The sequence below is a fragment of the Triplophysa dalaica genome, chromosome 22 (genome assembly GCF_015846415.1).
Source record: "Triplophysa dalaica isolate WHDGS20190420 chromosome 22, ASM1584641v1, whole genome shotgun sequence".
Classification (NCBI taxonomy): domain Eukaryota; kingdom Metazoa; phylum Chordata; class Actinopteri; order Cypriniformes; family Nemacheilidae; genus Triplophysa; species Triplophysa dalaica.
Window position 1 is genome coordinate 16844631 of NC_079563.1, and position 26307 is coordinate 16870937.

At 39.2% G+C, this 26307-nt stretch overlaps 2 protein-coding genes and 1 long non-coding RNA gene across 4 annotated transcripts; 1 reads left to right on the forward strand and 2 right to left on the reverse strand.

Annotated features, from left to right (window-relative positions):
* Positions 1-190: 190 nt before the first annotated feature.
* ogdhb (oxoglutarate dehydrogenase b) lies at positions 191-14988 on the forward strand. Of its 2 annotated transcripts, none has more exons than XM_056736407.1 (23): positions 191-432; positions 1371-1753; positions 3259-3447; positions 3972-4065; positions 6372-6487; positions 6626-6780; positions 6900-7046; positions 7168-7258; positions 8659-8838; positions 9627-9755; positions 10041-10220; positions 10312-10464; positions 10548-10650; positions 10855-10983; positions 11672-11822; positions 11903-12030; positions 12323-12501; positions 12633-12704; positions 12785-12910; positions 13032-13104; positions 13187-13350; positions 13502-13656; positions 14109-14988. In XM_056736407.1, exons 2-23 carry the CDS (start codon positions 1520-1522, stop codon positions 14227-14229), a joined length of 3069 nt encoding a protein of 1022 aa, XP_056592385.1. In that variant the 5' UTR covers positions 191-432; positions 1371-1519; the 3' UTR covers positions 14230-14988. The 2 variants fall into 2 exon arrangements, with proteins under 2 accessions (XP_056592385.1, XP_056592384.1); XM_056736406.1 differs by lacking the exon at positions 3972-4065 and adding an exon at positions 4246-4348 and having other exon boundaries at positions 192-432.
* LOC130411627 (uncharacterized) lies at positions 7164-10154 on the reverse strand. Its single transcript, XR_008905091.1, has 3 exons — positions 10021-10154; positions 7530-7585; positions 7164-7281 (listed from the first exon to the last, which is right to left on the reverse strand). It is a non-coding gene; the product is annotated as an uncharacterized LOC130411627 (long non-coding RNA).
* pargl (poly (ADP-ribose) glycohydrolase, like) lies at positions 14831-24393 on the reverse strand. The gene is made up of 17 exons (XM_056736408.1): positions 24368-24393; positions 21723-21810; positions 19544-19936; positions 19363-19449; positions 19111-19233; positions 18901-18972; positions 18741-18827; positions 18436-18596; positions 18219-18334; positions 18052-18124; positions 17889-17964; positions 17157-17304; positions 16701-16779; positions 15976-16084; positions 15728-15836; positions 15513-15641; positions 14831-15372 (listed from the first exon to the last, which is right to left on the reverse strand). The coding sequence occupies exons 3-17, from the start codon at positions 19934-19936 to the stop codon at positions 15269-15271; spliced, it is 1866 nt and encodes a 621-aa protein (XP_056592386.1). The 5' UTR covers positions 21723-21810; positions 24368-24393; the 3' UTR covers positions 14831-15268.
* Positions 24394-26307: the final 1914 nt, after the last annotated feature.

The following is a 26307-nucleotide window of genomic DNA, read 5'->3' on the forward strand; positions in this document are numbered from 1 at the left end:
GGAAACCAATAGAATTTGCATTGTTTTTCTTTCAGCACGGTTGTTCGCCACTAATGTTTGTTCGCAATGTCGTGTTTTGTGAGGTAGGTTCATAGTATACGTCAAACGTGGTAAAAACTGTCCGTATCGCATACATTTACATCGATGCACCCCATTTCACGGTATTTAACGATTACCGTTTCAAACCACACGTGGCTCCAAGGTCTATAATAAAACAAGGTAACGTGCGAAATTACGTCCAATCGATGGTCTCGTGCACAGCCCTGACGTGACGCGAGCTGGTGACGCAGAGAGGGATCTCCTGCCCGCGTCGCTGCTGCTTAGAAACGACTCCGAGTGACACTCACCACGAGACGCTTCTACCTCCTGTTATCTCACTCTTTCATATTTTAAAACGCCATTTTACAACCAAGCGAACCGCGTGAGCTGAGCGTAAGTGTTTATTTGATCGTTTCATTTCTGTTACATTTTGGTTCCTGTCAGTGATGCTTTAGTGCGGCGCTTCTGCTTCTGTCAGCAATCCCGTGACGGCACTGAGGAAAAACTCTGCAAATGGATATGAAGTCATGGGTTGTTTTTTATTTGAGTTGTAAAGCTCGCCATCTTCCGTCTTTACTACAGTTTATTTGCTTTTTAAACATAAATTTGAAGCTTTTGTGAAGAGTTTCGCTGTTTAAGCGAGTTAGCTGATGCTAACCGGCGTTCTGTCCATACGTCACAGAGGCATTAACTGCTGACATTACATTAAACTCCTTTATTTGTGTGTGTTGTGCGCATAATTGTGTGTTTTTTCCTCCATTGGCTGTTGAATGTCTGTTTTCTTATTTGCTTAGAAGAGTTTTTCGTCTGTCATCAAAAAGTTTTGTTTGAATTGGACACATTTGCATGGGGTGGCATTAGATCAGGTCCGATTTTAACACCACGAATGTTTAAACGCCCTTGGCTTGGTAGGGATAGAGTTGTTACGTGATCTTTAAGCAGACATAACATGGATGCAAATAAAGCTTTGCCATTAGCTCAAGCCCAATATGGTTCTGTGCTTTTATTGGCTGTAGATGTCATGTGTTTTGGGGGGCTTAAATATTTTAAGCAGCCCTTAAGAAGATGATCAGACACAGGTGAGACCTCTTTAATGTTTCATATATTTATCATAGAGATCAAATGGAAATTGTTGCTTACGTGTTGTGTGTCTATCGCCGTTATATTTCTCCTGAGAGAAAGAGCTTAAAATCTCACAAATATCTCCATTTGAGGAAATGCCATTGAACAGAATAGCTCTGTTGTCCTAGAACACATGAATTGTTACTTTAACATGAACGACCCCACAAAAACATACTGACATGTCTAATTTATTGTGTCGTTTTCTTTAGCCGCCGTGAGCACGCAGGACTTCAAGCAGACAGGCTGGAGTGGGAAGACAAGCAGGATTCATTAATACACACATCCTTCCGGATTTAGTTTTGAGAGGGAGTTTGTTGTCTTGCTGTTGAGTGGCCGTGGAGCTGTATTTCGGACTGCGATGCATCGCTTAAGGACTTGTGCCGCACGGCTGCGGCCGCTCACATCCACTCAGAATGCTCAAAGTTTTTCACAGCAGAAACCCGCAGTGGCACGTCGGGGCCTAAGGACGTTTCGGACCATTAGGTGCTACACGGCTCCAGTCGCTGCTGAGCCTTTTCTCAATGGAACAAGCTCCAACTATGTGGAGGAGATGTACTATGCGTGGCTGGAGAACCCCAAGAGTGTGCACAAGGTGAGATGTTGCCTCGGGATAAAAGAAAGTGGCCCTGTGATTCTGTTTTTATTTTCTTCTCGTCTAGTGATTTGTTGATGGATCAAAGCACAATGTCACAGTGATGATACTGACATAAATGAATCCTGGTTCTATTGAAAGCGTCATTCCAAACCTGTTTTTCTTTCTTGATGAACGTTGGTAACCAAACAACACTGAATACCATTGACTTCCATTGTATCGACACAGAACCGCTGTAACATTTCACAAAATAGCTCCATACGTGTCAAGTTTTAAACTATATAAGGGAAAATAAATGATGACAGAATTTATTTTTTTGGTGAGGTATCGCTTTAAAAATGCAGTGAATTTACTGATATGAAGATGTTGCTCCAGCATATAGAGCTATGTCTTCGGTCACCAAGGTCATTCTTAAGGAGGTTTTTAATGTCACCGTTTCTTCTCTCAGAGAGTAAGCTTAGCCCTTACGGGTAGTTACGTGATGCTTTTCTGTGTCAGATGATCAGTGTGGTTTTCAGAATGTTTTCACAACACATGTTTTCTGTGAAACTGGGATGACTACAGTACTCTGAAACAGCTGTGCTCATGAACTGTGGTTAAACCTTCTGTGTATTTCTGTTTTTAAAATGTTACAGGTCGGTTGACATTCCTCGCTCAAATATTGCTTTAGTTTGTTTTCTAGCCACTGTGGCATTTAAAGGGAGTGAGACACTTGACTCAAGGATTTGTAATCTAAGAAGGAACATAAGCCACACAAGTGGTTATAAACAATAACGTCTATAAAAGCTCCAGACTGTAGGCAGAAGTACCTGTAAGAAATTCTTGTGGCACACAGCGAAGGAAAGGCATTTGCATTTTGCTTATTATTTAAAATAGGCACATCATGGACCTTGGCTGAGGTTGTTCTGTGAGCAAAGGAAGTCTTCAGTGACTTGAGCAGGTTTGAGACGGTCTCGATCACACACAGTGATACAGCACCGGCCTTCCAAATTTAACTCTGTGAACCCTTTAAAGCAGGAAAGCCTATTTGACATTTATCAGGGTAGAATGAGGTCATACAATGATGTGTCAGTGAATCAGAATCACACTGTGTGTGGGGGAATTTTCGCTTTACCAAACCAAGGGTTGGATCAACACAAGCTGCTCCTTGATCCTCTCATCCTTGTATGAACCTGACATTTTGCAAATGTTTCTTTGCCGTCTTTAGCAGTTTATTGAACTTTGGTTTCTTAAGTATGTTTTGAATGAAGGATGAAGCCTGGTGAAGAACAAGTTCCTGTGTGTAATGATGCAAGACACCAATTCTGCTATTCTTCAATCTCCCTGTCAAGTCTACAGAACAGTGATTTAGTCCGCATGGAATGACAACATTTCCCCCGAAACCTGTGCCCATAAACATTTAATTTCTAGATTACATTGCATATTTTTGATAAATGGATGGATATTTTAATCAAGTATTGTTTTCAGCACTTAAAATCTAGATTTTTTTGCGGCCTTCTCAACAGTCTTGGGACATCTTCTTCCGTAATGCCAACGCTGGCGCTCCCCCAGGCTCAGCGTACCAGAGCCCTCCTCCGCTGGGCATGAGTCTGACAGGACTGTCTGAAGCCCAGGCTCTGGTTGGAGCTCAACCTAGTGTTGAAAAACTGGTGGAAGACCACCTAGCCGTTCAATCCCTCATCCGTGCATATCAGGTATGACTCTCAATTGAGCACACACGTATTTTATTAATGTATGTGTTGGTCACTCACATTTTTGAAGGATACTGCGACCTAGTGGTTTTATTAGAAATTAGGATTTGTTTTTAAGTCTTTTAACCTTTGCACGTAAATCCTCATAGTGTTTTAGATTTGTGTGTTAATTTTAAACTGGTTAATGGAATCGTGAATACTTCAGCAGACAACGTTCTATTTGAGCACACACTTGCTTAAGTGTTATGTAGTCACTTTGAGTTCTGCCAACACTTTGTATGCCTCAGAGATTACTACTACTATGTAGGGCATTTTAAATCTTTCACCAATAAGCTTCCATCTCGGCTAGGATGCTTCCTATGTAGGCTGTAGACAACAAGATTTGGAGAGATTCAGTCATTGGTTAAAATTATATTTTGATTACTTATTTTTTTATTAAAGTAAAAGATAAAATCGCATTAATAATAAAAACACTAATGTGATCCTTTATCATGGTTAGTCTGTGAGTACTGTTGCCTTGTTCACAGGTCAGAGGTCATCATATAGCCAAAATCGACCCTTTGGGCATCAGTTGTGTAAATTTTGACAATGCCCCGGTTACTGTCGGGTTCCACCAAGTCGGTGAGATATGCTTGTTGTGTGCAGTGTGTTTGTGCAAGCATGTGTTAACACAGCTTTATGTCCTTCTGTCCTTGTTGTCCGTCATCTCTCTGGTGTTTTTATCTTCACTCTGACATTCTCACATCTGCCCTGTGCTCTTGGGTTTCTATCTTGTCTGGTCGTCTTTTCTTTGGAAATCAGATTCGCGGGCACCACGTCGCACAGCTGGACCCTCTTGGAATTATGGATGCCGATCTCGATTCATGTGTCCCAGCAGACATTATCACGTCCTCTGATAAACTCGGTGAGGTTTTTAAAAGTTGTTCAGGAATCTGTTTTCTGTGCTGTGACTTGGTTGTTTGCAATTTAATCTATGAAGTAGACAATACACACTCCTCATTCCTCCAGCATCCATGGAACCCAAACCTGTTTGGATATTTGCAATGGGTGAAGTTTAAACCGAATCAGTAGTCATTGAGTACTTCTTGTGTTTATGTTCAGCAATATTTAAGGAGTACATAGCTAGGTCCTACTTTGGTTTATTGAGTGTCCAACAACAACAAGTTTATGTACATTGAGTGTCCAACAACAACAAGTTTATGTACATCGTTGTGTAAAAACTCATTCAGAAGTGTCTGTTTGTCAGTGTTCAGTAGATGTCCTACAGTCAGTTGCTCTTTTATCACACTGTAATGCTTAGGCCATTATTTCATCTCTCTGGTATCTGAATAGCCTGTAGCGTTGGAGACATACTGTTTGTAGAGCTTTATTTGTATGCACACATTTGACATGGCAACATTTGGACATCCTTATCCAGATAAGTCACATACACACAATGTCTGATCATCAGGTCAGCTATTTTACAATGGCCAATGAGATGAGATCATAAATCTCTGATTCACTCCTTAAGGCAAAGCTTGAGAGCCATTTTTATCAATGACAGACTGATCTGTAGCGATCTGTAATGAATTGACAGGGAGGGATAGTTAAGTGCAGCATTTGGGGTGATTGAGTTTTCGACCATTGGAGGGAAATTGTTCAGCATCAAAGATCCGTATAGGTTTCGGCAAGTTTTTTTTAGAACATGAAAATCCGTTTCGTTTGAACTTTTCTTAGTCCCTTATTGGCCAATTCTCTAGGAAAAGCATGCCCACGACAAGGCGAAAGAAATAGCCTGCTCATGCGTCGACCGATGAGCGATAGAAAGACCTGCCTACCATCAAGATCGGCTGTGCTGTGGAACTGCAGCTGCAGCTTGTTACTCTTGTTTCTTCACGGCATTTCAGTGATGGATGTTATATAAACTGATGAAGTCATTCAACGGTGTGATGTTGATACCATAGTATTTTTGAACTCTTCTTACCCTTCTACATTCCTCATCTATGTTTTTACAGAAATCACAGAAGCCCCAAATGATATATATATGTCAGTGTCTCTCATTAACCTTGCCCAGGGTCTGTCTCTTATGTAATGTGACTTGCAAGTCTTGCAGGAATATGAGTGTGGCCTCAGAAACATAACTGTCAGATGCTTCTAAAATCACCTTGGATTGGTTTCCATCTGGTGATTGTATAGTTAATAATGCTTTCTGAGGCAAACATCACTTCATGATTGATCATACTTTGATACTTTGATGTCTATAATAGATGTTCCCTGGGCACATCCGTTCATGCGATCATGTTTAAAATAGTGCAGTCTTGTTTTTCTGGTACGGCAGGAATCTCCTTTGGATTCTTGAAGGTTGGATGCACATTGATGTTGTTTGAATATACACGCCCATGGTACACAGTGTTACAGCTCATTTACTGTTAAGGTCACAGCTGCAGAACTTACTGCTACGTGGTAGTCAGGGGTTTACTTTAGGTTTAAACATTCTCCCATCTTACAGTGGTCCTCGTATGCTCCCAATTAAAAATTTGGGAAAAATAATATGTGTAGAATATGTTCATAAATGTTTGACCTAACATGTCACATTGAACGCTAGGCTATGTTCACCCCCTCACATGCATGCATTACCTTTGGCACTGGTGTACTGTTCTATAGATCTGTTGTTTATCTGTATGACCCTTAACCCTGTTAATTTTCCTCTGCTAACACTGTGTTGTGTCAGCATGTCTGCATTTTTTGCTTGCTTTGTGTCAATTGTATTTAATGATCTGTTTACTGTGATGTTGCTTTAATCATGAAAATAAGCTTCACAGCACACTCCAGCCTACTTTAACTAATCCTGTTTTATTTGTCTTTCATGTTTGTGTGTGTTTCGGTCAAATCCGCTGCGGTGTCTTGTTCTGGGTTGACCCCTTCTATGTTCTCATTTCTGCTGTCAGGCTTCTATGGTCTGGATGAGTCGGATCTGGACAAAGTTTTCCGGCTCCCCACTACCACCTTCATCGGGGGCAGTGAGAGCGCTCTTCCGCTCGGAGAGATCATCAGACGTTTAGAGGTATCTACTCGCCATACTCGAAGTGAAACTGCAGCCTTGCAGCCCTGTCTTCTGTTTCTGTGTTTTGGAATGTGTTTTTTCTGCTGAAGAACAAAAAGACGTTTTTTTAAATTACATCTCATTCGTCACTCTGTGTAGGTGGCGTACTGTCAGCATATCGGGGTGGAGTTCATGTTCATCAATGATCTGGAGCAATGCCAGTGGATCCGACAGAAGTTTGAGAAGCCAGGCGTGATGCAGTTCTCTCTGGATGAGAAGAGAACTCTACTGGCCCGTATGACCCGCTCAACCAGGTCATTCACATGTGATATTGTGACCAAAAAACAATTGCAGCCGTTTAATTCTGAGGTCTCTGTGTGACGAGTTTATGCACATTATATAAATCTTTCTGTTCATACTGTGTTTCTGTCAGGTTTGAGGAGTTCCTGCAGAGAAAGTGGTCATCAGAGAAACGTTTCGGGCTGGAGGGATGCGAGTCTCTCATTCCTGCGCTCAAAACCATCATCGACAGATCCAGTGAGAACGGAGTGGAGAGTGTTATCATGGGCATGCCACACAGGTAAATCAACAATCCACCCTGCAGCACTTTGCTAATGCTTTTACTTTGCTTAGCATATATGGGTGTAAAGAAGAATGAAGGGAGGTACTTAAACTTATCTGATTTTTCTGTTCATCATCAGAGGCCGTCTGAATGTTCTTGCTAATGTGATCCGTAAGGAGCTGGAGCAGATCTTCTGCCAGTTCGATTCGAAGCTGGAAGCTGCTGATGAGGTGAACCAGAGACCTTGTTGTATCTGTAAATAAGTTCCAAACCAGATCATAAAATGCCAAGCATCTCACACCACTGTATACCTAATGTGCTGCTTTAAAAATGAAAGGAAAAGTGAAGTGTATGAATTATCAATATAGCTGCAAGCAGCAGTTACAGGGTCAAGCCCAACCAGGGCCCAAAGGGAAATATTTTGGATATGTCAGATGATCAGATTTTGAAAACCAAGTCTAAAACACAGGGAGAAGCAGTTAAAACACAAAAAATACTCACAACTTTTGATCATTAGGTTGTGCTGTCACCAAATCTTTGAGGCAGACAAGATGTGCCTGTCATGATACAAACCAAGTTTCGTGTCAATACACAAAAGTGTCGCGAAGAAACAGCTACATGACCCTTTGGCGAGCATGCTTATGAATTCGCTAACGCAGTATTTGATCAAACATCTTTTAATAAGTTTTTGTCAGTACTCTCTCCAGATGCTGCATACCAAATTTTGTGCGGATCTGACAAATTTTGTAGCAGCAGTTCGAAAAAGTATATTTTTCTATATCATTTAATATGGTGGACAGAAAGTATGGTGGAATATGACAACTCTGATATCAAACACCTCTGCTTGAGCCAACAAATATACTAATGTGAATTAAATTCCATTATGTTGATTTCTTCTGTTATAAGCATTTTAATAAATGTCATTATATCTCTTACCACTAAGGGGCGCTGGCCTATAACTTAACAATACCTATCAGAACTTGACCTTGATGAACCCTGCCAAGTTTCATCAATAGGTTATTGTGTTAGTAAAATACATCATTTTTTGACAAAATTATAAATGGGCAACCCCCTCAATAGACGAATGAGGAACATTGGGTACGGCTCGATGCCGAAGAAATCAAATAAGACCCCTCTTATGATTTTACACCGAAGTTTTCAAAGTTTGTAAGCAAAAATAGCCATTTTTTTATATCTTAGGACCAGTAGGTGGCGATGTGCCGAAACTGTTCATGTTACCTTAGGTCATGACTGCGATGACATGTACCAAGTTCCCTGTTACACAAAAGTTTGGCGAAGATACAGCATCAAATCCATTTTGGCAAGCTTCTTGAATTATTTTCCTCTCAAATTACTTTTTTTTTTCAAACTTCAAATCTCTAAATGATTGCTGGTTTGAGGCTGAATAAAAGCTCATATAGAGATATTGTGGGACTTGGTAATGTTTGACTAATCTGTACCTACCTGTGCATTGATATATGAAACATTAGCTCCATAACCAATCCCAAGAATCCCTCCCACATTTCTGGAAAAACTGAATGTGATGCCCTACACTAACCCTGAACTCTATATGCGCCTCAACGGAGACTCTTGAATTGATGTTGTAATGTTTTGATTTGTCATGTCGCAGGGTTCCGGTGATGTAAAGTATCATCTGGGTATGTACCACAGACACATCAACCGGGCCACCGACCGCCAGATCACCCTCTCTCTGATGGCCAACCCGTCACATCTGGAGGCTGTGGATCCTGTTGTGCAGGGCAAGACCAAAGCAGAGCAGTTCTACTGCGGTGACACTGATGGTAACAGGGTGTGTGTCGCACTTATTGTGTTCTGACAACACGTTAAGAAAGCTTGACATATTTTCTGTCTTTATTGATGTCTTATCAATCGCTGTTGTTTTAACGGTTTTTAGTAAGTCTATAATCAATAATCATTTATTCTACATGATATTTAATTGCAGGTGGTGTTGGGGAATTTTAATGATGTCACATGTTTTTTTTTCTTAAAGAGAAAGGCTGTCCATTTTAAATGCTCAAATTGGTTATAGTTTTGATTGGCTAAATTTAACTTGCCATTTAGTCCAGGTGACGAGACCTGTGTTCAAAGATTAAACAAAGACACATCACCTGATGTGATTGGTTGTATTTTGTCAACATTTATCAGTATTGTTTAAAGGGATACTTCACCCAAAAATGAAAAATCATCATTTACTTACTTTCCGGTTGTTCCAAATCTGCATACATTCATTTTTTCTAATGAACATTGAGAAAGATATTTGGAAGAATGCTTATTACCAGACAGATTTTGCCCCCCGTTGACTACCATTGTACCAATGATTAAGTAATTTTTCCTACTGTGGGAGTCAATGGGGGGCAAATATCTGTTTTGTTATAAGCTTTCTTCCAAATATCTTTCTCTGTGTTCGTCAGAATAAAGACATTTATACGGATTTGGAACAACTCGAATGTGAGTAAATGATGACAGAATTATCATTTTTGGGTGAAGTTTCCGTTTAATATACATTGTCTTAAATTGAACAGAAAAGAAAATGCTTTACAGAATGATGTAATGGAAACACTGTTCTTTCTTCTTTAGGTGATGTCCATCTTGTTGCACGGAGATGCGGCTTTTGCAGGTCAGGGTGTCGTCTACGAGACCTTCCACCTGAGTGACCTCCCATCCTACAGCACTCACGGCACTGTGCACGTGTTGGTCAACAACCAGGTGAGCAATATTTCATCATTTCCTAAGTGCTATAATGTCAAATACAGATGTTTCTATTTCCTGAAATATAATTTAGTGTGCTGTTTTAGAAGTGTTGACAGATAAACACCTTTCGTTGTTCAGCTCCGTGGTAACAGCATTGCGTTACAATGGGTTTGATCCCAGGGGATTGCACATACTTAGAAACAAAAAATGTATAGGATAACGCAATGTAAGTGACTTTGGATAAAAGCGTCTGCCAAATGGATAAATGTAAATGTTATACCTGAACCCCGCCCTCTTTAGATTGGCTTCACCACTGACCCTCGTATGGCCCGCTCATCACCTTATCCCACCGACGTCGCCAGAGTGGTCAACGCTCCCATATTCCATGTCAACGCAGACGACCCTGAAGCTGTGATGTACGTGTGCAACGTGGCCGCTGAGTGGAGAGCCACGTTTCATAAAGATGTGGTCGTTGATCTGGTCAGGAACCTGGTTTTGTTTGGAAAAGCTGTGAAGCGTGTATCTAACCCGAACGAGGTCTTAGACTGTGATGTTTGCTTTTGTGCTGTAGGTGAGCTACAGACGAAACGGACACAACGAGATGGACGAGCCGATGTTTACTCAACCACTGATGTACAAACAGATAAAGAAACAGAAACCTGTTTTGCAGAAATATGCTGACAAACTCATCGCAGAGGGAGTTGTGACCAGACAAGAGTATGAGGTCAGATTCAACAGAATGATTTGTGTGACCTGTGTTGGCTTGGCTTCAAACAAGCTCCTGTTGACATGTTTTGACTTTTGCAGGAGGGAATAACCAAATATGATAAAATCTGTGAGGAGGCGTATGCTCGTTCTAAAGATGAGAAGATCCTTCACATTAAGCACTGGCTTGACTCACCTTGGCCAGGTGTGTGTGTGTATTTGTGTTTGTACGTGTATGTGTGTAGTGATGGTCTATCATTATTACATTCATACATTTTTACTAATAAGTATTGTGTCCAAGTACATTTGATGTCATTGTATACGAGTATGAAGTGCTGTTTGTCTGCCCGATGCATTCCATGATCTTTGAGCTTGTGTGTACAATATGCCAATGCATGGATGTCTGCAGGTTTCTTCACTCTGGATGGTCAGCCCAAGAGCATGAGCTGTCCGTCCACAGGTCTGAATGAAGAAGTGCTCGGTCACATCGGTCGAGTGGCTTCATCTGTACCTGTGGAGGATTTCACCATCCACGGAGGTGAGATTCCACTCTTTACTTTGATTTCTGGTGCTGTTGTTTGGACTTTAAATACGTATGTGTCTCTGGGCAAGATCTTAAGGTCCATTTTTTGGTGTATATAACATTGATAACCTTGGTGTATGGTTTATTAGGTTAGGACAATAATTGGCCGACGTACAACTAGTTAAAACTCTGTAATCTGAGGGTGGAAAACTAAAAAGATGAGAAAATGGCCTTTGAAGATGTTAATCAGAGGAGCTGTTGAATGCCCTTGCTAAGAAGAAACCGTTTTGTTTTAACGCTCTCTAGTGGCTTATCGCTGTAATAAAATCGTGGAAAGTAAATAAACCCAAAAGCAGAAATTGTAACTTTATGTAGATACAAAACTTGAGTGTGTTATTCTCAAAGAGCAGACAGCAAGCGAGTGAAGTTTGAAGGCGTGTTTTTGTTAGTGATTATTTCGGTTATATATCGGTTATATTTTTACACTAAGAAATTTACAAAATATTGTCATAATCTTAACTTCATATCCTAATGATTTTTTTGATGAATTTGACCCATACAATGTACATTTGTATCACTAAAATGCTACTTAGGACCGGTTTCGCGTTTTTTTTCAATACCGTCTCTTGCTCAAACTGTATGTTAATGTTATGTACAGTACCTCTGTTCTCTGTTACTTGATCCTATTCTTTTATCCTTTAAGGTCTCGCGCGTATTCTGAAAGGGAGGGCAGGGATGGTGGAGAACCGCTCGGTGGACTGGGCTCTGGGTGAATACATGGCCTTTGGCTCTCTTCTGATGGAAGGCATTCATGTGCGTCTCAGTGGTCAAGATGTGGAGAGAGGCACCTTCAGGTCAGATTGTATATTTAACACTAGTGTATTCAAATACGTAAGTCTTTGTTTTTCTTATATCTTTCTTGTTCTTGCCACAGTCATCGGCATCATGTGCTACACGATCAGAATGTGGACAAGAGGACCTGTATCCCCATGAACTATATAGATCCAAATCAGGCTACTTACACCGTGTGTAACAGCTCCCTGTCTGAATATGGGGTTTTAGGTCAGATTTCATACTTTTTTTTTGTTTGTTTTTTTCCCTTTTACATTTGCATCTATCCACAAATAAACCCTATTATAAGGCTTTTATGTACTAGCCTACAGGTATCTTTAATTGCACATATTTTCTGTTTATTTAGACCAAATTATATTTTGGGTATTTTTATTTTAAATACTTGTTTTTGTGTTAACCATATATGTGCAAGAAATTTGCAAGACTGATTTTTTGTGTATTGTTTTCAGGGCTGGACACTATGCTAGCTTGTGCTCATGTAATTTGTTCTGTGTGTATGCAGGTTTTGAGCTTGGTTTTGCTATGGCGAGTCCTAACGCTCTGGTGTTGTGGGAAGCTCAGTTTGGAGACTTTCATAACACAGCCCAGTGTATCATCGATCAGTTCATCTCACCCGGACAGGCCAAATGGGTCCGGCAGAACGGCATCGTCCTCCTGCTGCCTCACGGCATGGAGGGCATGGTGAGTCTGGTTGATCCTGTGCCCGAATCTAAAGAAATGTTCTGAAATAACAGTCCTCGTTTTCTATATGCACAAGATTATTTTCTCCTAACATTGCCTTACACTTTTTTCTTTTAAACTATTATTCCAAGGGTCCAGAGCACTCATCTGCTCGTCCAGAGAGATTCCTGCAGATGTGCAATGATGACCCTGATGTGTTCCCGGTAATATTTTGTTCAAAATTCAAATAGTATCACTAGAATGTATGCGATGCTTGCCACTAATACACGTTTTGTTCATGCAGAAAATCACAGAGGACTTTCCTGTTCGCCAGCTTTGTGACTGCAACTGGATTGTGGTGAACTGCTCCACTCCTGCAAACTACTTCCATGTTCTGAGAAGACAGATCCTTCTGCCCTTCAGAAAACCTGTGAGATATTTCACTCCATAACCTGTTCTTAAGTTCTGTTCTAAAACTCATGAGAACACTTTAAAACTGTTTTCTTTTAGGTTGATTTGAAATTGTAATCTTGTTTTCCTACTTGTCTTAGCTTATCATATTCACACCCAAATCGCTGCTGCGCCATCCAGAGGCCAAATCAAGTTTCGAGGACATTTTACCAGGTGATTTTCACATGCTGCATCTGAAGTGACTCTCCAACAGGACGTTGTAGTAAAGATCTGATGTGTGTTTGGGTTTGATTAGGCACACACTTCAGACGCTTGATCCCGGAGGAGGGAAGCGCATCCCAGAATTCAGCAGATGTGAAGCGTCTCATCTTCTGCACAGGAAAAGTTTACTATGACCTCACCAAAGAACGAAAGAGCAGAGGTCTGGAGGATAAAGTGGCTATCAGCCGCATTGAGCAGGTACACGGACACCTTTACTGGGGTCTCTATTCAATCGGTCATATTATACACTTCAAAGGTTATTTTTTTTAAGATGAACAGATTTTATTAAAGAATATCAAACATCCCCACACATTGCAGTGTTTATTTAAAGCATGTGTTTATGGCACAGCTCTCTCCGTTCCCCTTTGACCTGGTGAAATCAGAGGCGGAGAAGTTTCCACAGGCACAGCTGATTTGGTGTCAGGAGGAACACAAGAATCAAGGTTACTACGACTACGTCAAGCCACGCATCAGCAGAACCTTCAAAAACACTCGGCCCGTCTGGTAACGCACCAATGCATTTATTTGAAGGGTGAATCTGTGTACATGTCTAGCTCATGACTCACTTCAAATATAAAGATATGCTTAAAGAAAATTAAGTTTTTTTTTCCTTATGATTTGTTTTGCGTTTTTCATGTAGCAATCGTCATTATTGTATTACAAATTCAAATTGTTTTTGTATTAAGCATACTGTAAAAGTAACTGAATTACGGCAATAATATATCAACATGTTCCAGTAATGAGAGTTTGAGTGATAGAGGTTTAAATATTTTAAAAATGTGATTGATCCTAATACGGTTTTATTTTATTTTTGAATAAATAATATATATATTTGTATCAGTTTCTGTATTTTATGTAGATGATGAATCTGTAAGTTTTCATGGGATTCACCCTGACACAGCAGTCACACTGAATTATCACGCATGTTCTTGACATGTTTGTGGTGTTCTCCTCAGGTACGCTGGCCGTGAACCCGCTGCGGCCCCCGCTACAGGGAACAAGCAGTCTCATCTTATGGAGTTGCAGAGGTTTCTCGACACAGCCTTCGATCTGGATGCATTCCGGGACCAGTCCTAACCAGCATTCATTTTCTTCTTTCCATTCCTCCGTCCCTTGTTTTTCAAGTATCAGGGCATGTAGTTGACTTTTTCATGAAACAGAGGATCAATCTAATTTCCAACCACACAGTTCTGCGTTGCACTATATTTAAGACAGGCCAGTCTATGCAGATTTTATTAAATAATGCAAATTAGTGATAATGGCGACAGTAAAGGATCTATAAGTGCAAATTTTTCTCTAAGGCATGTTGATGATGGTTTTAATAAAGCCGTGAAAGTGAGATAAAAAAAGTGAGGTTTCCTTTGGAATCCACCTAAAGAGCAAACCAAACCAATGTGTTCACTGTCGAGGAAACCATGGGACGTTTCTCAGAAATGGGACAGTAACTGCATGAGGACATTTGGGGGCCGGCATGGAACCATATGAGTTTTAAAATTATTGCAAGAGTAATCGTCTTTGCCTGCATTTTATTCAATTTTTTGCATTTCTGCATTTGTTATTGAATGTATCTGGAAGTACCACCTTTGGTACAGTAGTTACCTCTTCTTCATCTACTTTGCTCTCTTCCGCACAGTAAACACTCCGTGCCAAATGATCATGAACTTCACATGACATCAGCAACTGAAACAATCATTTTATTGTATTATAATTTAGATAAACAACAAACAGATTGAGCTGCAGGAATCTCTCCAGAATTCAAGATATTTATTTTCCTAAGACATTTATTCCAAGCTATTATTATTATGATATTTAATTCAATAAAGCATCAATGTTTCAGATTCTCTCTTCGTTAATACGATGTAGCATTTCCATCAAGAGTATATGTGATTTGTATACAGTCCTTTCTGTATTGTAACTCTGTATAGATTAAGGTTCTTGCATCTACTCCACCACTGACCCCAGATTTTTTTACAGCAAATGTTTTTACAAAAATTTCATTATTTGTGTTTATAATACATTGGATCTCTCCGGTAGCTTTCTACATTAAATACGGCTGAACTGTTGATTATTTCTTCATTTGCCGAGTATAATGAATTTCCAATGTTAAGTAGCAGGTTTACAGTTGGCTGATCTGTAGCCCAATCTTCTTAAAGATAAAGAAGTAGAGGTCAGGTCGTTCACGTTGTCCACAATAGTCCATCAGCGCCTTATACAGTTTATCTATTAAAGGAAACAGTCAGATAACATTTGGTAATGCTTGTTTGCAAATGTTTAGTTTAAAACTATGCATTGACACACAAGAGAAAGTGTTTGGTGCTTTCCATTTCTCCTCAATCTTCAGCACAGGGTAATCTACATACCTACTGTCACTTTGTTTGTCTTCAGATGATAATGCGCGTTTTGCAGTTCCTCTGCCAAACCTTCATTTCCAAAAGTGAAGTAAGCCATGTCTCTCTCAGCCACTGCAGCGGCCATCAGCTGGATAAGAGCTTTTAAAGACACAAACATGTTCTGTTCTGTGTTTTTGTCACATGTCATCTAAAGATCAGATGGGATGTCTGTTTGTCTTCTTTACCTTTGAGTTTAGGGTCGCCACCGAAGGCACCACAACCCCAGTTGCCTGTTGCGATGGCTGGAAGATGTTCTGGAGGGGTGTCAGGATCTCTTCGGAATCCCACATATGCCTGTAAGAATTACAGTATGAGCCTGAATAAATGTTTATAACACCGGCTTTGATAAAGAGGTGAATTTATGTACTACATTTTTATTTTGGATTCCAAACATCAATGTTTTACGGTCAAATCATGCAGGTGGGAAACTGACCTTGTTGAGCTCACGAGTGATGTTGTCTTTGGTCCACTGATCCTTCGGGTTTTTAAATTCCAGGGCGTCAATGGCGACAATCTGACGAAAACGTCTTCTCCACTTGTCACTGTCAATCAAAGAATCATGACAAATGTTTGGATAATGTATTTCTCAAGATCTTAAAAATATTTCCATATAACAGCTTTAATCTAATGTTTTAAAGGGATAGTTCAACCAAACATGAAAATATGGTCATTGTTTTAGTAAACACTAGGAAAGATATTTGTGAAAATATCAGTAAGAGATCTCAACCCCCAATACACTATAAATTAATACTATTGGAGTCTATGGCGGATGAGATCTGTTTGGTTACTGACATTCTTCTAAATATCTTCCTTTGTGTTCAGCAGAACAAAGAAATTTAAACAGGTTGGGAAAAATCTGAGGATGAGTAAAAGACAGATTTGTTATTTTGGGTTGAACTGCCCCTTTAAAGCCCCTTTATTTAAAAAATATAAATTTCACCTATATTTGATTATGGCACTAAATATATTTCACTATTACAATACAACTGATGTTATTTCATTCAATGACCTAAATATTATTCTAAAATGTGTGAAATGGTCATAATAAAGATTTGATTTATTAATAAAATAATCCTAAGAATTTTGGGTCATGCAATTACAGTCACGCAAGGGTCATGTTCAATGTTTAAAATATGTGTATTTGTCATTGATATATACCGCTTAGTCTTGTCTTGGTGTGGACCGGCCCACTCAAAGCTTCTGCTATAACCAGAATAACTGCTGTAAATCTGAGCCCCTGAAGAGAAATCAGGAATGAAACTCGTCAGGAAAAAACATTTAAAAAAACATATTTATCATTTAATAATATGCTTACTGTCATGTTGCTTACATCATGTCAACTCTTCAATCTTTTGTTTTGAATCATGTACAATCAGTAGCATTACAGCCATTGTGTAAAATAATTTTTCTATTTTAAATAAATCAACTTAAATGTATTTATACCAAATGTAAATCAATAAATTAAACTTTGGAAGAATTTAGTAGATACACAGTATAGATCACTGGTTATGATAATAGTCAGAACAGAAAAACAAATGTGACATGTTGGACGCAACATGAGGATGAAGAGCTGACTTCATCATGATTTAAACTTTAAATTAACTTGTGATGTACCTGTGATTCTGAGGCATTCATTATGGTCCAGTTTCTCTGTGAAGAGTCTGGACACGATGAGTTCAGGACTCATGAGGAAGAGAATCTCCTCCTGAACCAGTCCTGTCCCCAACACTCCACCACCAATATATTTACAGGCAAAGTCCACCTGTCCAACACAACATTATGATAAAGATTTGTGTTCAAACTAGATTTTGATGAACTGATTAATATACTCTAAGCTTGCAGTTTCAAATTTACATGCGTAACCCGTTTACGTTCAGTTGAATTCTCATTGACTGGCCGGTGTTTTATTGTTCATCAGAAGGAAAAATAATTTGAAACTAATCCTAACCAACCATATCATCCCTCTGTATCTTTACTGTTATAGTTGTGGTGTATTGGCCTCTTAAGGGGACAATTCACTTAAAAACTGAAGTTGTGTCACCATTGACTCCCCCTCATATCATGTCAAACCTGTAAGACTTTCTTTTCTTTTTGAAGAATGTTGACTACCAAAAAACACTGAACTCCATTGACTTCCATTGTATGAGCACAAAACCACTGTGACGTTTCTCAAAATATCTTCTTTTGTGTTCCACTGAAGAAAGAGTCGGGTTTACAATCACATGAGAGTAAATAAACAATGACAGAATTTGTATTTGTGGTTGAACTATCACTTAAAACCAGGGAATGTAGGTTGAAGTTGTCCTAAATTAAAACTTCAAATGTCCGGCTCTGGAAATAACAAACCTGCAGTAAACCAGAACCCTCTTCCTCGATGGACCCTTTTGAAGAGACGTGAAGGTTTCTCAAGAGCTTTTTCTCACTAAAAGTCAAACACGGATATTACGACGTATTAGGACTGAAGTGTGACTCACTGTAGTTCATATGTCGTGTTACAAACTCAACTCACTTCTTCCATTTGGGTAGCTGATCATTAGGTATGGAAATCCTTTCAAAAGTAACCACTCCGTCAGGTTTGGCCTCTGTTGAAGAGAATATGACTTGTTCATTCTTTCAAATATGTGTGTGTGTGTGTGTGTGTCACATTCTTGAGTTTAGAAGTGTTTGGTTCATTACCTGTTGGCTGATGTGGATCATCAGTTGTCACAGTGTGGAAGTATTGCAATATGGCTCTTAGTTTCTGTGCCTTTTGGGCTACTTTCGTTTCGTCTTTCGGACTGTTACCAAACAGACTACATCAAATAAAAGATAGTTTTGCATATTTAATATCTTTAAGATATCAAACTGTGTAGTGTGGTTTCAGTGTATAATGTGAGCGTGAAGAGTGTTCCACCTGCTGAAATTAATAGTTGGGAACGTTATGTATTCTGATCCGGGTTTAGTGTTGTTTCTGTGAGGGAAGGTGCAGAAGAAAGCGTTGGCTAACAGACAAGCTATCTGCTGCTGAGACAATGTGACCGCCTTGATATGTTGACATCTCAGAAGAGGGACGCCCTGGATTTACATTAAAGAGGAGATTTGTATAACTGAAATGTTTTTGGACACTATTATAGCCTGAAAACAAGGCCACACAATTTTATTCCCTAGGCAATATAACAAGCACACAATGTTTGTGAAAGGAAACAAATCTGTACACACCTTTTTAATGAGATCAGGTAACTCCAGAGCCAGTTTAGCCATTTTAGGGATCACCGTTTCTAGATAATTGTCTTGTTTTTCCAGTCTCTGTGGAGAAAAATAATAAATCTGTCAACCACGTAGTTTTCACATTTACCTTTACTCTGGATTATTTACTCACCTGTGCATACTGATGAAGCACTTCAAAGGTCCATTTGTGTTTGTAGTCAGAATTGTAAGACATTATTGCAGTCTAGAGTCAAACAAAAAGACAGATCACACCATCACAGACAGTTACATTTTATCTGGGATCAAACCCCAGATCCTTGCATGGCTAACATAATGCTATACAGGACTAACTAGCAGAGTTTTGTTGTATTTATTGAAGTACCTGAACATCTCCGATAGAGAAATGGCCTCTGGTGAGCTGTTTCAGCGCTTCACGGGTGACGTTCCAGCGAGAGTGCATGGCATGATGAGTCTGATGGGATGTCTGGTGGCCAGCGGGTTGTGGCTATGGGAAGAATGGATACAGAAAAAAGATCAAACGAATATATTAAACAAATGATAGCATACAACTTTTGGAGACTGAAATAAAAACAAGCCACTTAAAATGCAAAATAAAATGTTTTTAAATACTTACATACAAATGCGGTAACTTCACATGAAAACCATCCCAAAAGTCTTTCCCAGTGTGAGGAGCAATACAACCCTTAAGTAGATAATCTGTCTGTAGCGAAATGAGTGAAAAGAACTTAAACCTGTGAATATTGAACAATGAATTTTCCTACTGTAGCTCACATTATGTTAAGATGCAGTCTTACGTCTATCAGAGCTGTATGGTCTCTGATACAGGACAGCCGGCCCATGTCACACGCCTGCAGTTTCATGAGTTTACAAAAGGGGTATGCGTCTTCTGATCGGACCCCTGAAGTGGGAGTATTTAATGAAGAGTTACAAACTGACCCTTCACCCATAGATTGATTATGTGAAGGCTGGTTTGTGGCTCCTCTGTCGCCAGCTTCAGTAGGTTGTGGTTGGTTTGTGGCTCCGCCGGCTCCAGATTTACTACATGTGGGCTGTTGTGTGGCGCTATTGTTTCTGGAGTCATTCTGTGAGGGCTTCTGTGACGTCTCCCCTACTGATGCTTTATTTGTCACACTGTTATCTGTCTGATTCAGGCAACTCCAAACCTGACTGCTGTCGTTTTTGGACATCTAGACCCAAAAGAAAACAGAAATGTGCATTAACAACCATGTCCATGTCATCACAAACAGAAATAAGTGGTGTAGCATAAATCTGACAGCCAAACCCCAATGTTCTCTATTGAGAGAAAACAACCATACAAACAGGGGCGGCGCCAGAGCTTTTTTCTTGGGGGTGCTAAGGGTGGGCATAACACTTTAGAGGGATAATAAAAAATTTAAATGAATAAATGCCTAGCTAGACAACATGCAATTTGTCTTAAAAATATTGTTTTAGCGCATTAGCCTACACTTCTCCCATGGGTGCACATAATGATAGTTACACTGTAGGTAATGTTAATTAAGATTTTGTGACCATTTTAGCTTACATTATATCCTGTGCTTTTTTGTTGAAAACATTATCCAATATGTAAAGTAGCCAACGAAACAAACGTATTTATGAACTAAACTGAAATGAAGCAGAATAAAGCAATGAACATACAAACACATACTGCGTACAGTCGCCGTATGGTTTTGTTATTACTTCACACATTTTGTCAAGAAACAATAGCATATTCACAAGCACAAGGTTCAAGTCCTTTCACTAAGGGTCCTTAAATTAACTTGCCTTATTATTCCTTCTATCACCAAAAAGCAATCTTATCAATGCTACACCGTCTGTTCTTAGTATTGAAATAGAATTCGCAATAAGACGTGCTTATTTCAGCAAAGACCACAATATTATCCCATAATATATTATACAATATTACAATGTAGTATATTCACAATAGGCACGAACTCCATATAATCTGTTGTAATTTTACAATTCTGTAACTCAGATAGCACCCAGACTCCACGTACAAAAAAACACACAACTGAACTGATTTGCCATGGTGGGCATAACAATCCCGTTAAACGTTACCTGAGCTGCTCTCTGGGGAAAGATGGAGAGCATCTCTTCCAGTTCAATGCGATTTGTTTTAAGTGATGTTTTATTGATTTCTCTGCTATCCAAAAGTCACATTTTCGTACGCTAAGTAGCCTACTGGGAAAGTTCCACTGGGCAGCCAAACTGAGTCTTGATAACAGACGCCAATCAAAAATACATTTGATTTATTTGTATCGATTTCGGATGTTTTCAACTTGATTGTATTTATGTAAAATATCATATGGATTCTTCATTGGTGAGAGGTACAAATACTTACCAAAGCACATCCAAAACACAATTGCAATACTTCAAATAAAAAACAATAGGACTGTGACATTTGGCATTAGCCACAAGAAATGAATTCCCAGAATACACATTATTTTCCATCACAATTGAACTTATTGTTTTGTTTAGAATATTGTTTTAAACATGTGTATCTCTGTAAGCATTATACTTTCAAGCAGCTATTTTGTGTAGTTAGTTAGAAAAATGAACCGTGGTTGTATTATAGCAAAAGCAGCATGTCGATTATCCTTTGTGCTTCCATAGTTTAACAACAAATGCAAAGGTTTAAGTGTTTATTGTGGTGAGATGTTTGTATTATATGTTCAACAATGCTTACAAACGAAACCGCCTTCACACAACCAAAATACAACATTACGTCTTTTAAACGTATAAATGTCACATACAGCGCTTCAATGTTTTTACTGTCGTGTTTGAAACCCTTTCACTTTCGTTTCCATAAAATCAAGTTAACTGGTTTTGAAAATATCGAGAATGTAACTTATTTGAACGTGTTGTTTATACGTCACTTATTATACACTTAATTCATTTCAAGTAACGTTATATGCATAAATCGTACATTGGTCTCATTCTGATGCATCGACTCACCTGTACGACTCGTGTTGATACGTTCAGCTGTGGGTGAGAATGTACATCGATTGTGAAAGTGATAATACACAAAACTACATCATGTGACCTGAAAGGATACACAAAAATGCGCATCTCAGTTCGAGAAAATACATCGTAAGATTTCTTTTAAATAGTTATTAATGTATTAACTGATACTATAGTTACTTATTTACAGCGCATCCCTTTAACAAATGTCTCTCATCACGTGACTGTCACTTTAACCGCCAGAAGGCGCTTTTGCACGGACGAGCAAAGGTTTGACTGGAAATGATAAAGCGACATTCACTGGGCATGCGCACTTCAATACCGCATCATTTTTTTCGCTGTCACGAAAAAAATAGTTGATTTGTATTTTAAATTTGTAAGGTTGTAAAGGTTTAGGCGTTAGCTAATGTCATTTATTGTAATTATATGATGAGACATTGCACAACATCCCGTTGCTGTATCCCTTCTAGCAACAAGCTTGGCGCTGTGCCAAATGGCGCACTTCACGCGGTCTCGTGGACTTAAATTGCGCGTGCTCGCCAGTCCCGTTCAGCGCTCATAAGTCTGCTCGCGAGACCTCGATGCGGTCATGCAGACTCCACTGAAGTTTCTACCCAGGATTCCTTGCGAACGCCCAATCACAGAACGGATGGGAGGAGTTCCGTGGATGTCATATACGTAAACATGACGGATGATTTGATAATGTTCCAAATTATTAAGTATTTTTTTTTTTTACTTTTTATTATTAATTACTTCCTTATTTATTCACATTATTGCGTATTTATTGTATATTAAGCCAGCTATTCAAAAATTAAAACTTTTAATGGAGCGCATTTTCTTACTTAAGGTAATAAGCTATTTTTGTGTTGTAGATTTATATCTAGTTGACTCTGGGGTCTTTAAAGCTGAACATCACACCTTCTGTATTGTAGAGAAACATTAAATATCAACATAAATGCATTTTAAGAAAACATTATGCACATTAAGTATAGTGTATACAAATAAATAAGTATACATTAGTAGTTGCATTTATATATATATATCAACATGTGAGATACAGAACAATAAAAACTGGCAGCTCTTGTCCCAAATAACTACAATTGGACAACAAGTGTGGTTAACGCCCTTACTGGGAGAATTTGGCTCGGTTATTGCACACGTTGTGTAAATTCGTCCACTATTTTATACTCTTGTATGTTTGTGTTTATTTGTCTATTTTGGAGACTGTTTAATTACAGTCAATACTGTTACATTTATTTCACGTTTCGTGTTGTTATATTTTTCAAAATCTACTTTTTTAGTATCTATTTTCTGATAGACTTTTGTGTGTAAATGTATTTAATGTTCGAACAAAAAATAAAAAAAGTTTTGGTTATCCCTTCAGTGACTATTCGTTAGTTAACCATGAGATGGCGCCACACTCCAGATATTGTATCTCTTCGCTATTTAAAAATTCATATATTCATTCAGATTAAAATTTTACATCAGGTTTATTACTAATTGAAATGACAAATTAAACCAATAGGCATGTATAGGCATGCATCATTTGTATTTCAAATATTCATACAATTTCACTCCAAATGTTATGACAAAACAGCCCTGCTTCTGTCTTCAGGCACATTTCTGTAAAAATGCTTTTTGGGTTGTTCTTGAAAAGCTATCTTTGAAATGTTCACAGACCTGCAGCGTCTGACCATTGTCCAAAGACTGTTGTGTTGTGTCGAAATGACCTGTGCTCAGCAGGACATCATTCACAGATTCACCTCAGGCCGGAGGAACAACAGCTCACTTTAAATTTGAGAAGCTTGCTCAATCCTGTTGTTTTGAACCACAATCTCATTATCCACAATCATGACCCTATAACCTAAAACTCAACGGCAGAGTCATGTTGTGTCCTAAAGATATCTTGAATATCTGTTTGAGAGTATGTCTTTGTTAATTCATTGTGTTTCTGTTTACATTTTAATAAGGAAGAGCATGCTGAGATTGAGACGGACAGAATGCCCTTATGAATGGCTGCGTCTGCTGTTGATGTGCCTCTTACTGTCTGTATGAGTTATGGGAACACTTATGATCCACCAGCTTTAAACAACACATGGCGCCTTACGTCACATTTCTAATATGACATTGGTTGTTTTATGTCTCGTGACAATAAATTCTGCCTGGTAAGGGATCTTGGATTATGTGTTTTGAATAAGTTGTTTTGTTTCAGGCCCTTCACTTTATATTGGCTATTATGCAAGTATAAAGGTATTTCAAAAAATATATTACTATGAGCTCCAGAAGCCGACCAAAATGCAAAATTATTTAGTAAAGGGACCCAAAAAAATTCTGCCCCATATGGTTGAAAATCTGTGTGACTCTTTCTTCAGTGGAACACAAAAAAATATATTTTGAGAATTGCTTTTTTGTTCATATAATGAAAGTCAATGTGGGTTCAGTGTTTATTATCAACATTCTTCAAAATATCTTCTCTCGTATTCTGCAAAAGAAAGTCAGGTTTGAAATCACATGAGGATGAATACAAACATTTTTTTTTAAGGTCCTATTCTGGTTTATGTAGTGTCCAATAACAAGTTTTGTAGATACAAGGTGTCAAAAAATACAATGACTTTGTTATGATAGGCGGTTTTTCTTACCTTCCTTCTTGACTGACTGGCTCACGAGCGACAATGTTTTGGGGAGAAGAGTGAAGTCTAGCAAAACGTAGGCGGGGACTATATGTAGTGACGTGCATCCGCGGAGGTTCGCCAATCGGACTATTGCATGACTCGTTTGCGTGATTTAGGGTCGACTCCCTTTTTTCCAAGCCAATAACTTTGTTATTCATTCACCTTTGGCTTTACAACTTGGCAGACTGCTTACAGTCACAAATGGCAACATTACACAATGCATGAAATGCAATTTACATGATCTCATAATATGTACTCTTTAATGTCAGCAACAGCAGAAGAGCAATTGAATTGACCAAAAATAAATTCTCCTTCCTTTAAAAGCTTCATTCGAAACTGTGCAGAATAACATGCTTTTATTGCATTTGCTGTCTTTCTCTCAACTCTATCAGAACAGTCCTGTGACCCTCTGAGAACCACAGACACAAAGACACAAACATAATAGATGAAGTACACCTTCATGTTTCCACTCTTTCTGTACTGCAACAAGAGTGGAAATAACCCCCCTCTCTCTCTCTCTCTCTCTCTCTCTCTCTCGGATCCTGCCCCCTTCAGCTGCCGACTGTTATTGTCGGTCAGCCACTTCCCAGGAATGTTCCTCTTCAGGCTGGAGAGAGAAGTCACTGCAATGGAATGCAGCAAGGGCCCCGCTAAACAACAATGTTGACTTAAAAAGGCCAGAAGATGAAATCTTTCTGCGCCTGCGCCTCATTCTGCGCTTTGAACCAAAATAGAACCAATACAAATAATTGTGTTTTTTAAACTGCACATGTGCACGGCAAGCGAGCAAACATCAGTCCATCGCGCCTGATGTACCAGGTTATGCATTTGTCATCTGCACCGCGTCGGGGAGGGGCGAGATGTCTTTTCAGCAGCCAGATTACTCTTTGTCTGCATCCTTTTGGCTCGACCAATAGGAACACAAAGACGGGCAGAGCTGGCAGAGCTACACCACCTCGCAATCTGCCAGTGCGGCTGTGCGGAGATTAGTTAGGGGTCAGACCGATGCCGAAACTGGAAAAACGTGATTCGACAGCCCTCGTAAGGATCAATGGCAGAGAGCTGTTTGACCCCGATACAGTGGGCAATGAGGCTCGCGAGCGTGCGCGTAAAGAAGGGGGGGGTTCTAGCCTGTGACATTGTTGAATGACTGCAGTATATGGGCTGGGGGGTATGCAGCAGGTCGGGGGGGAGGGGTGCCTGTGGGAGGTGCCATTGACATCGATAGCGAGGAGAAAAATGAAAAAAAGGCAAAAGAATCTCAGCACCTGTTTCCAGGGCAACAGGGAGCTGCTGAGCATAAGTCTGATTTAACCCCCCTCCTTCTGCGCTGGCCGCATGCAGTGAGGCACAGACACTTCACACACACACTAATAAAGACTTATCGCAAGAGCTCTCAGATTTAAACTGTTACAGGAACTCAGGAACCAAGTCCTGTACCTCACGAATCTCATCTCATCTTTTTATGGGTTTGCATTGATCATTTTTGTATTTGATTTTTTTGCAAATATTTTGATCCTTGTTTTAGCTGCTATCTAATCACACTAAGAATGTATTATATTCTAAATAACAGATCACTCAAACGTCATCAGTTGTGTGATCAAACATGACACACAGAGAACGAGATCTGAGAGCAGAAAGATTTTCAGCGCTGTGATATTTTGATCTGTTCCTCACACATGATTCATCTCATGCTTTTATGGTGTTTTTATTCAAGATTGACAGCCGTGGTCGCCATAAATTCTTAGCAAACACTTACTAGACAAAATAATACAGTGGAATGTAATGTTTTTTTTAGGACTTTACAAATCTAACACTACACCATTCAGTCAAATGTTTTTAAAATTATATTTTTTTAAATCTGTAGAACCTTTTTTTCACTACCAATGATTTTTTTTTATGTGTTT

What these genes read in the sequence shown, in the direction of transcription:
- ogdhb (XM_056736406.1), top strand. Translation starts at nt 1,520, where the DNA reads ATGCATCGCTTAAGGACTTGTGCCGCACGGCTGCGGCCGCTCACATCC. An exon ending in AAGATGTGGTCGTTGATCTG is followed by an intron (nt 10,221 to 10,311) that starts GTCAGGAACCTG and finishes TTTGTGCTGTAG; the next exon opens with GTGAGCTACAGACGAAACGG. An exon ending in TTTCGAGGACATTTTACCAG is followed by an intron (nt 13,105 to 13,186) that starts GTGATTTTCACA and finishes GGGTTTGATTAG; the next exon opens with GCACACACTTCAGACGCTTG.
- pargl (XM_056736408.1), bottom strand. Translation starts at nt 19,936, where the DNA reads ATGTCCAAAAACGACAGCAGTCAGGTTTGGAGTTGCCTGAATCAGACA. An exon ending in AGGGTTCTGGTTTACTGCAG is followed by an intron (nt 17,305 to 17,888) that starts GTTTGTTATTTC and finishes TGTGTTGGACAG; the next exon opens with GTGGACTTTGCCTGTAAATA. An exon ending in TGGCGACCCTAAACTCAAAG is followed by an intron (nt 15,642 to 15,727) that starts GTAAAGAAGACA and finishes TGTCTTTAAAAG; the next exon opens with CTCTTATCCAGCTGATGGCC.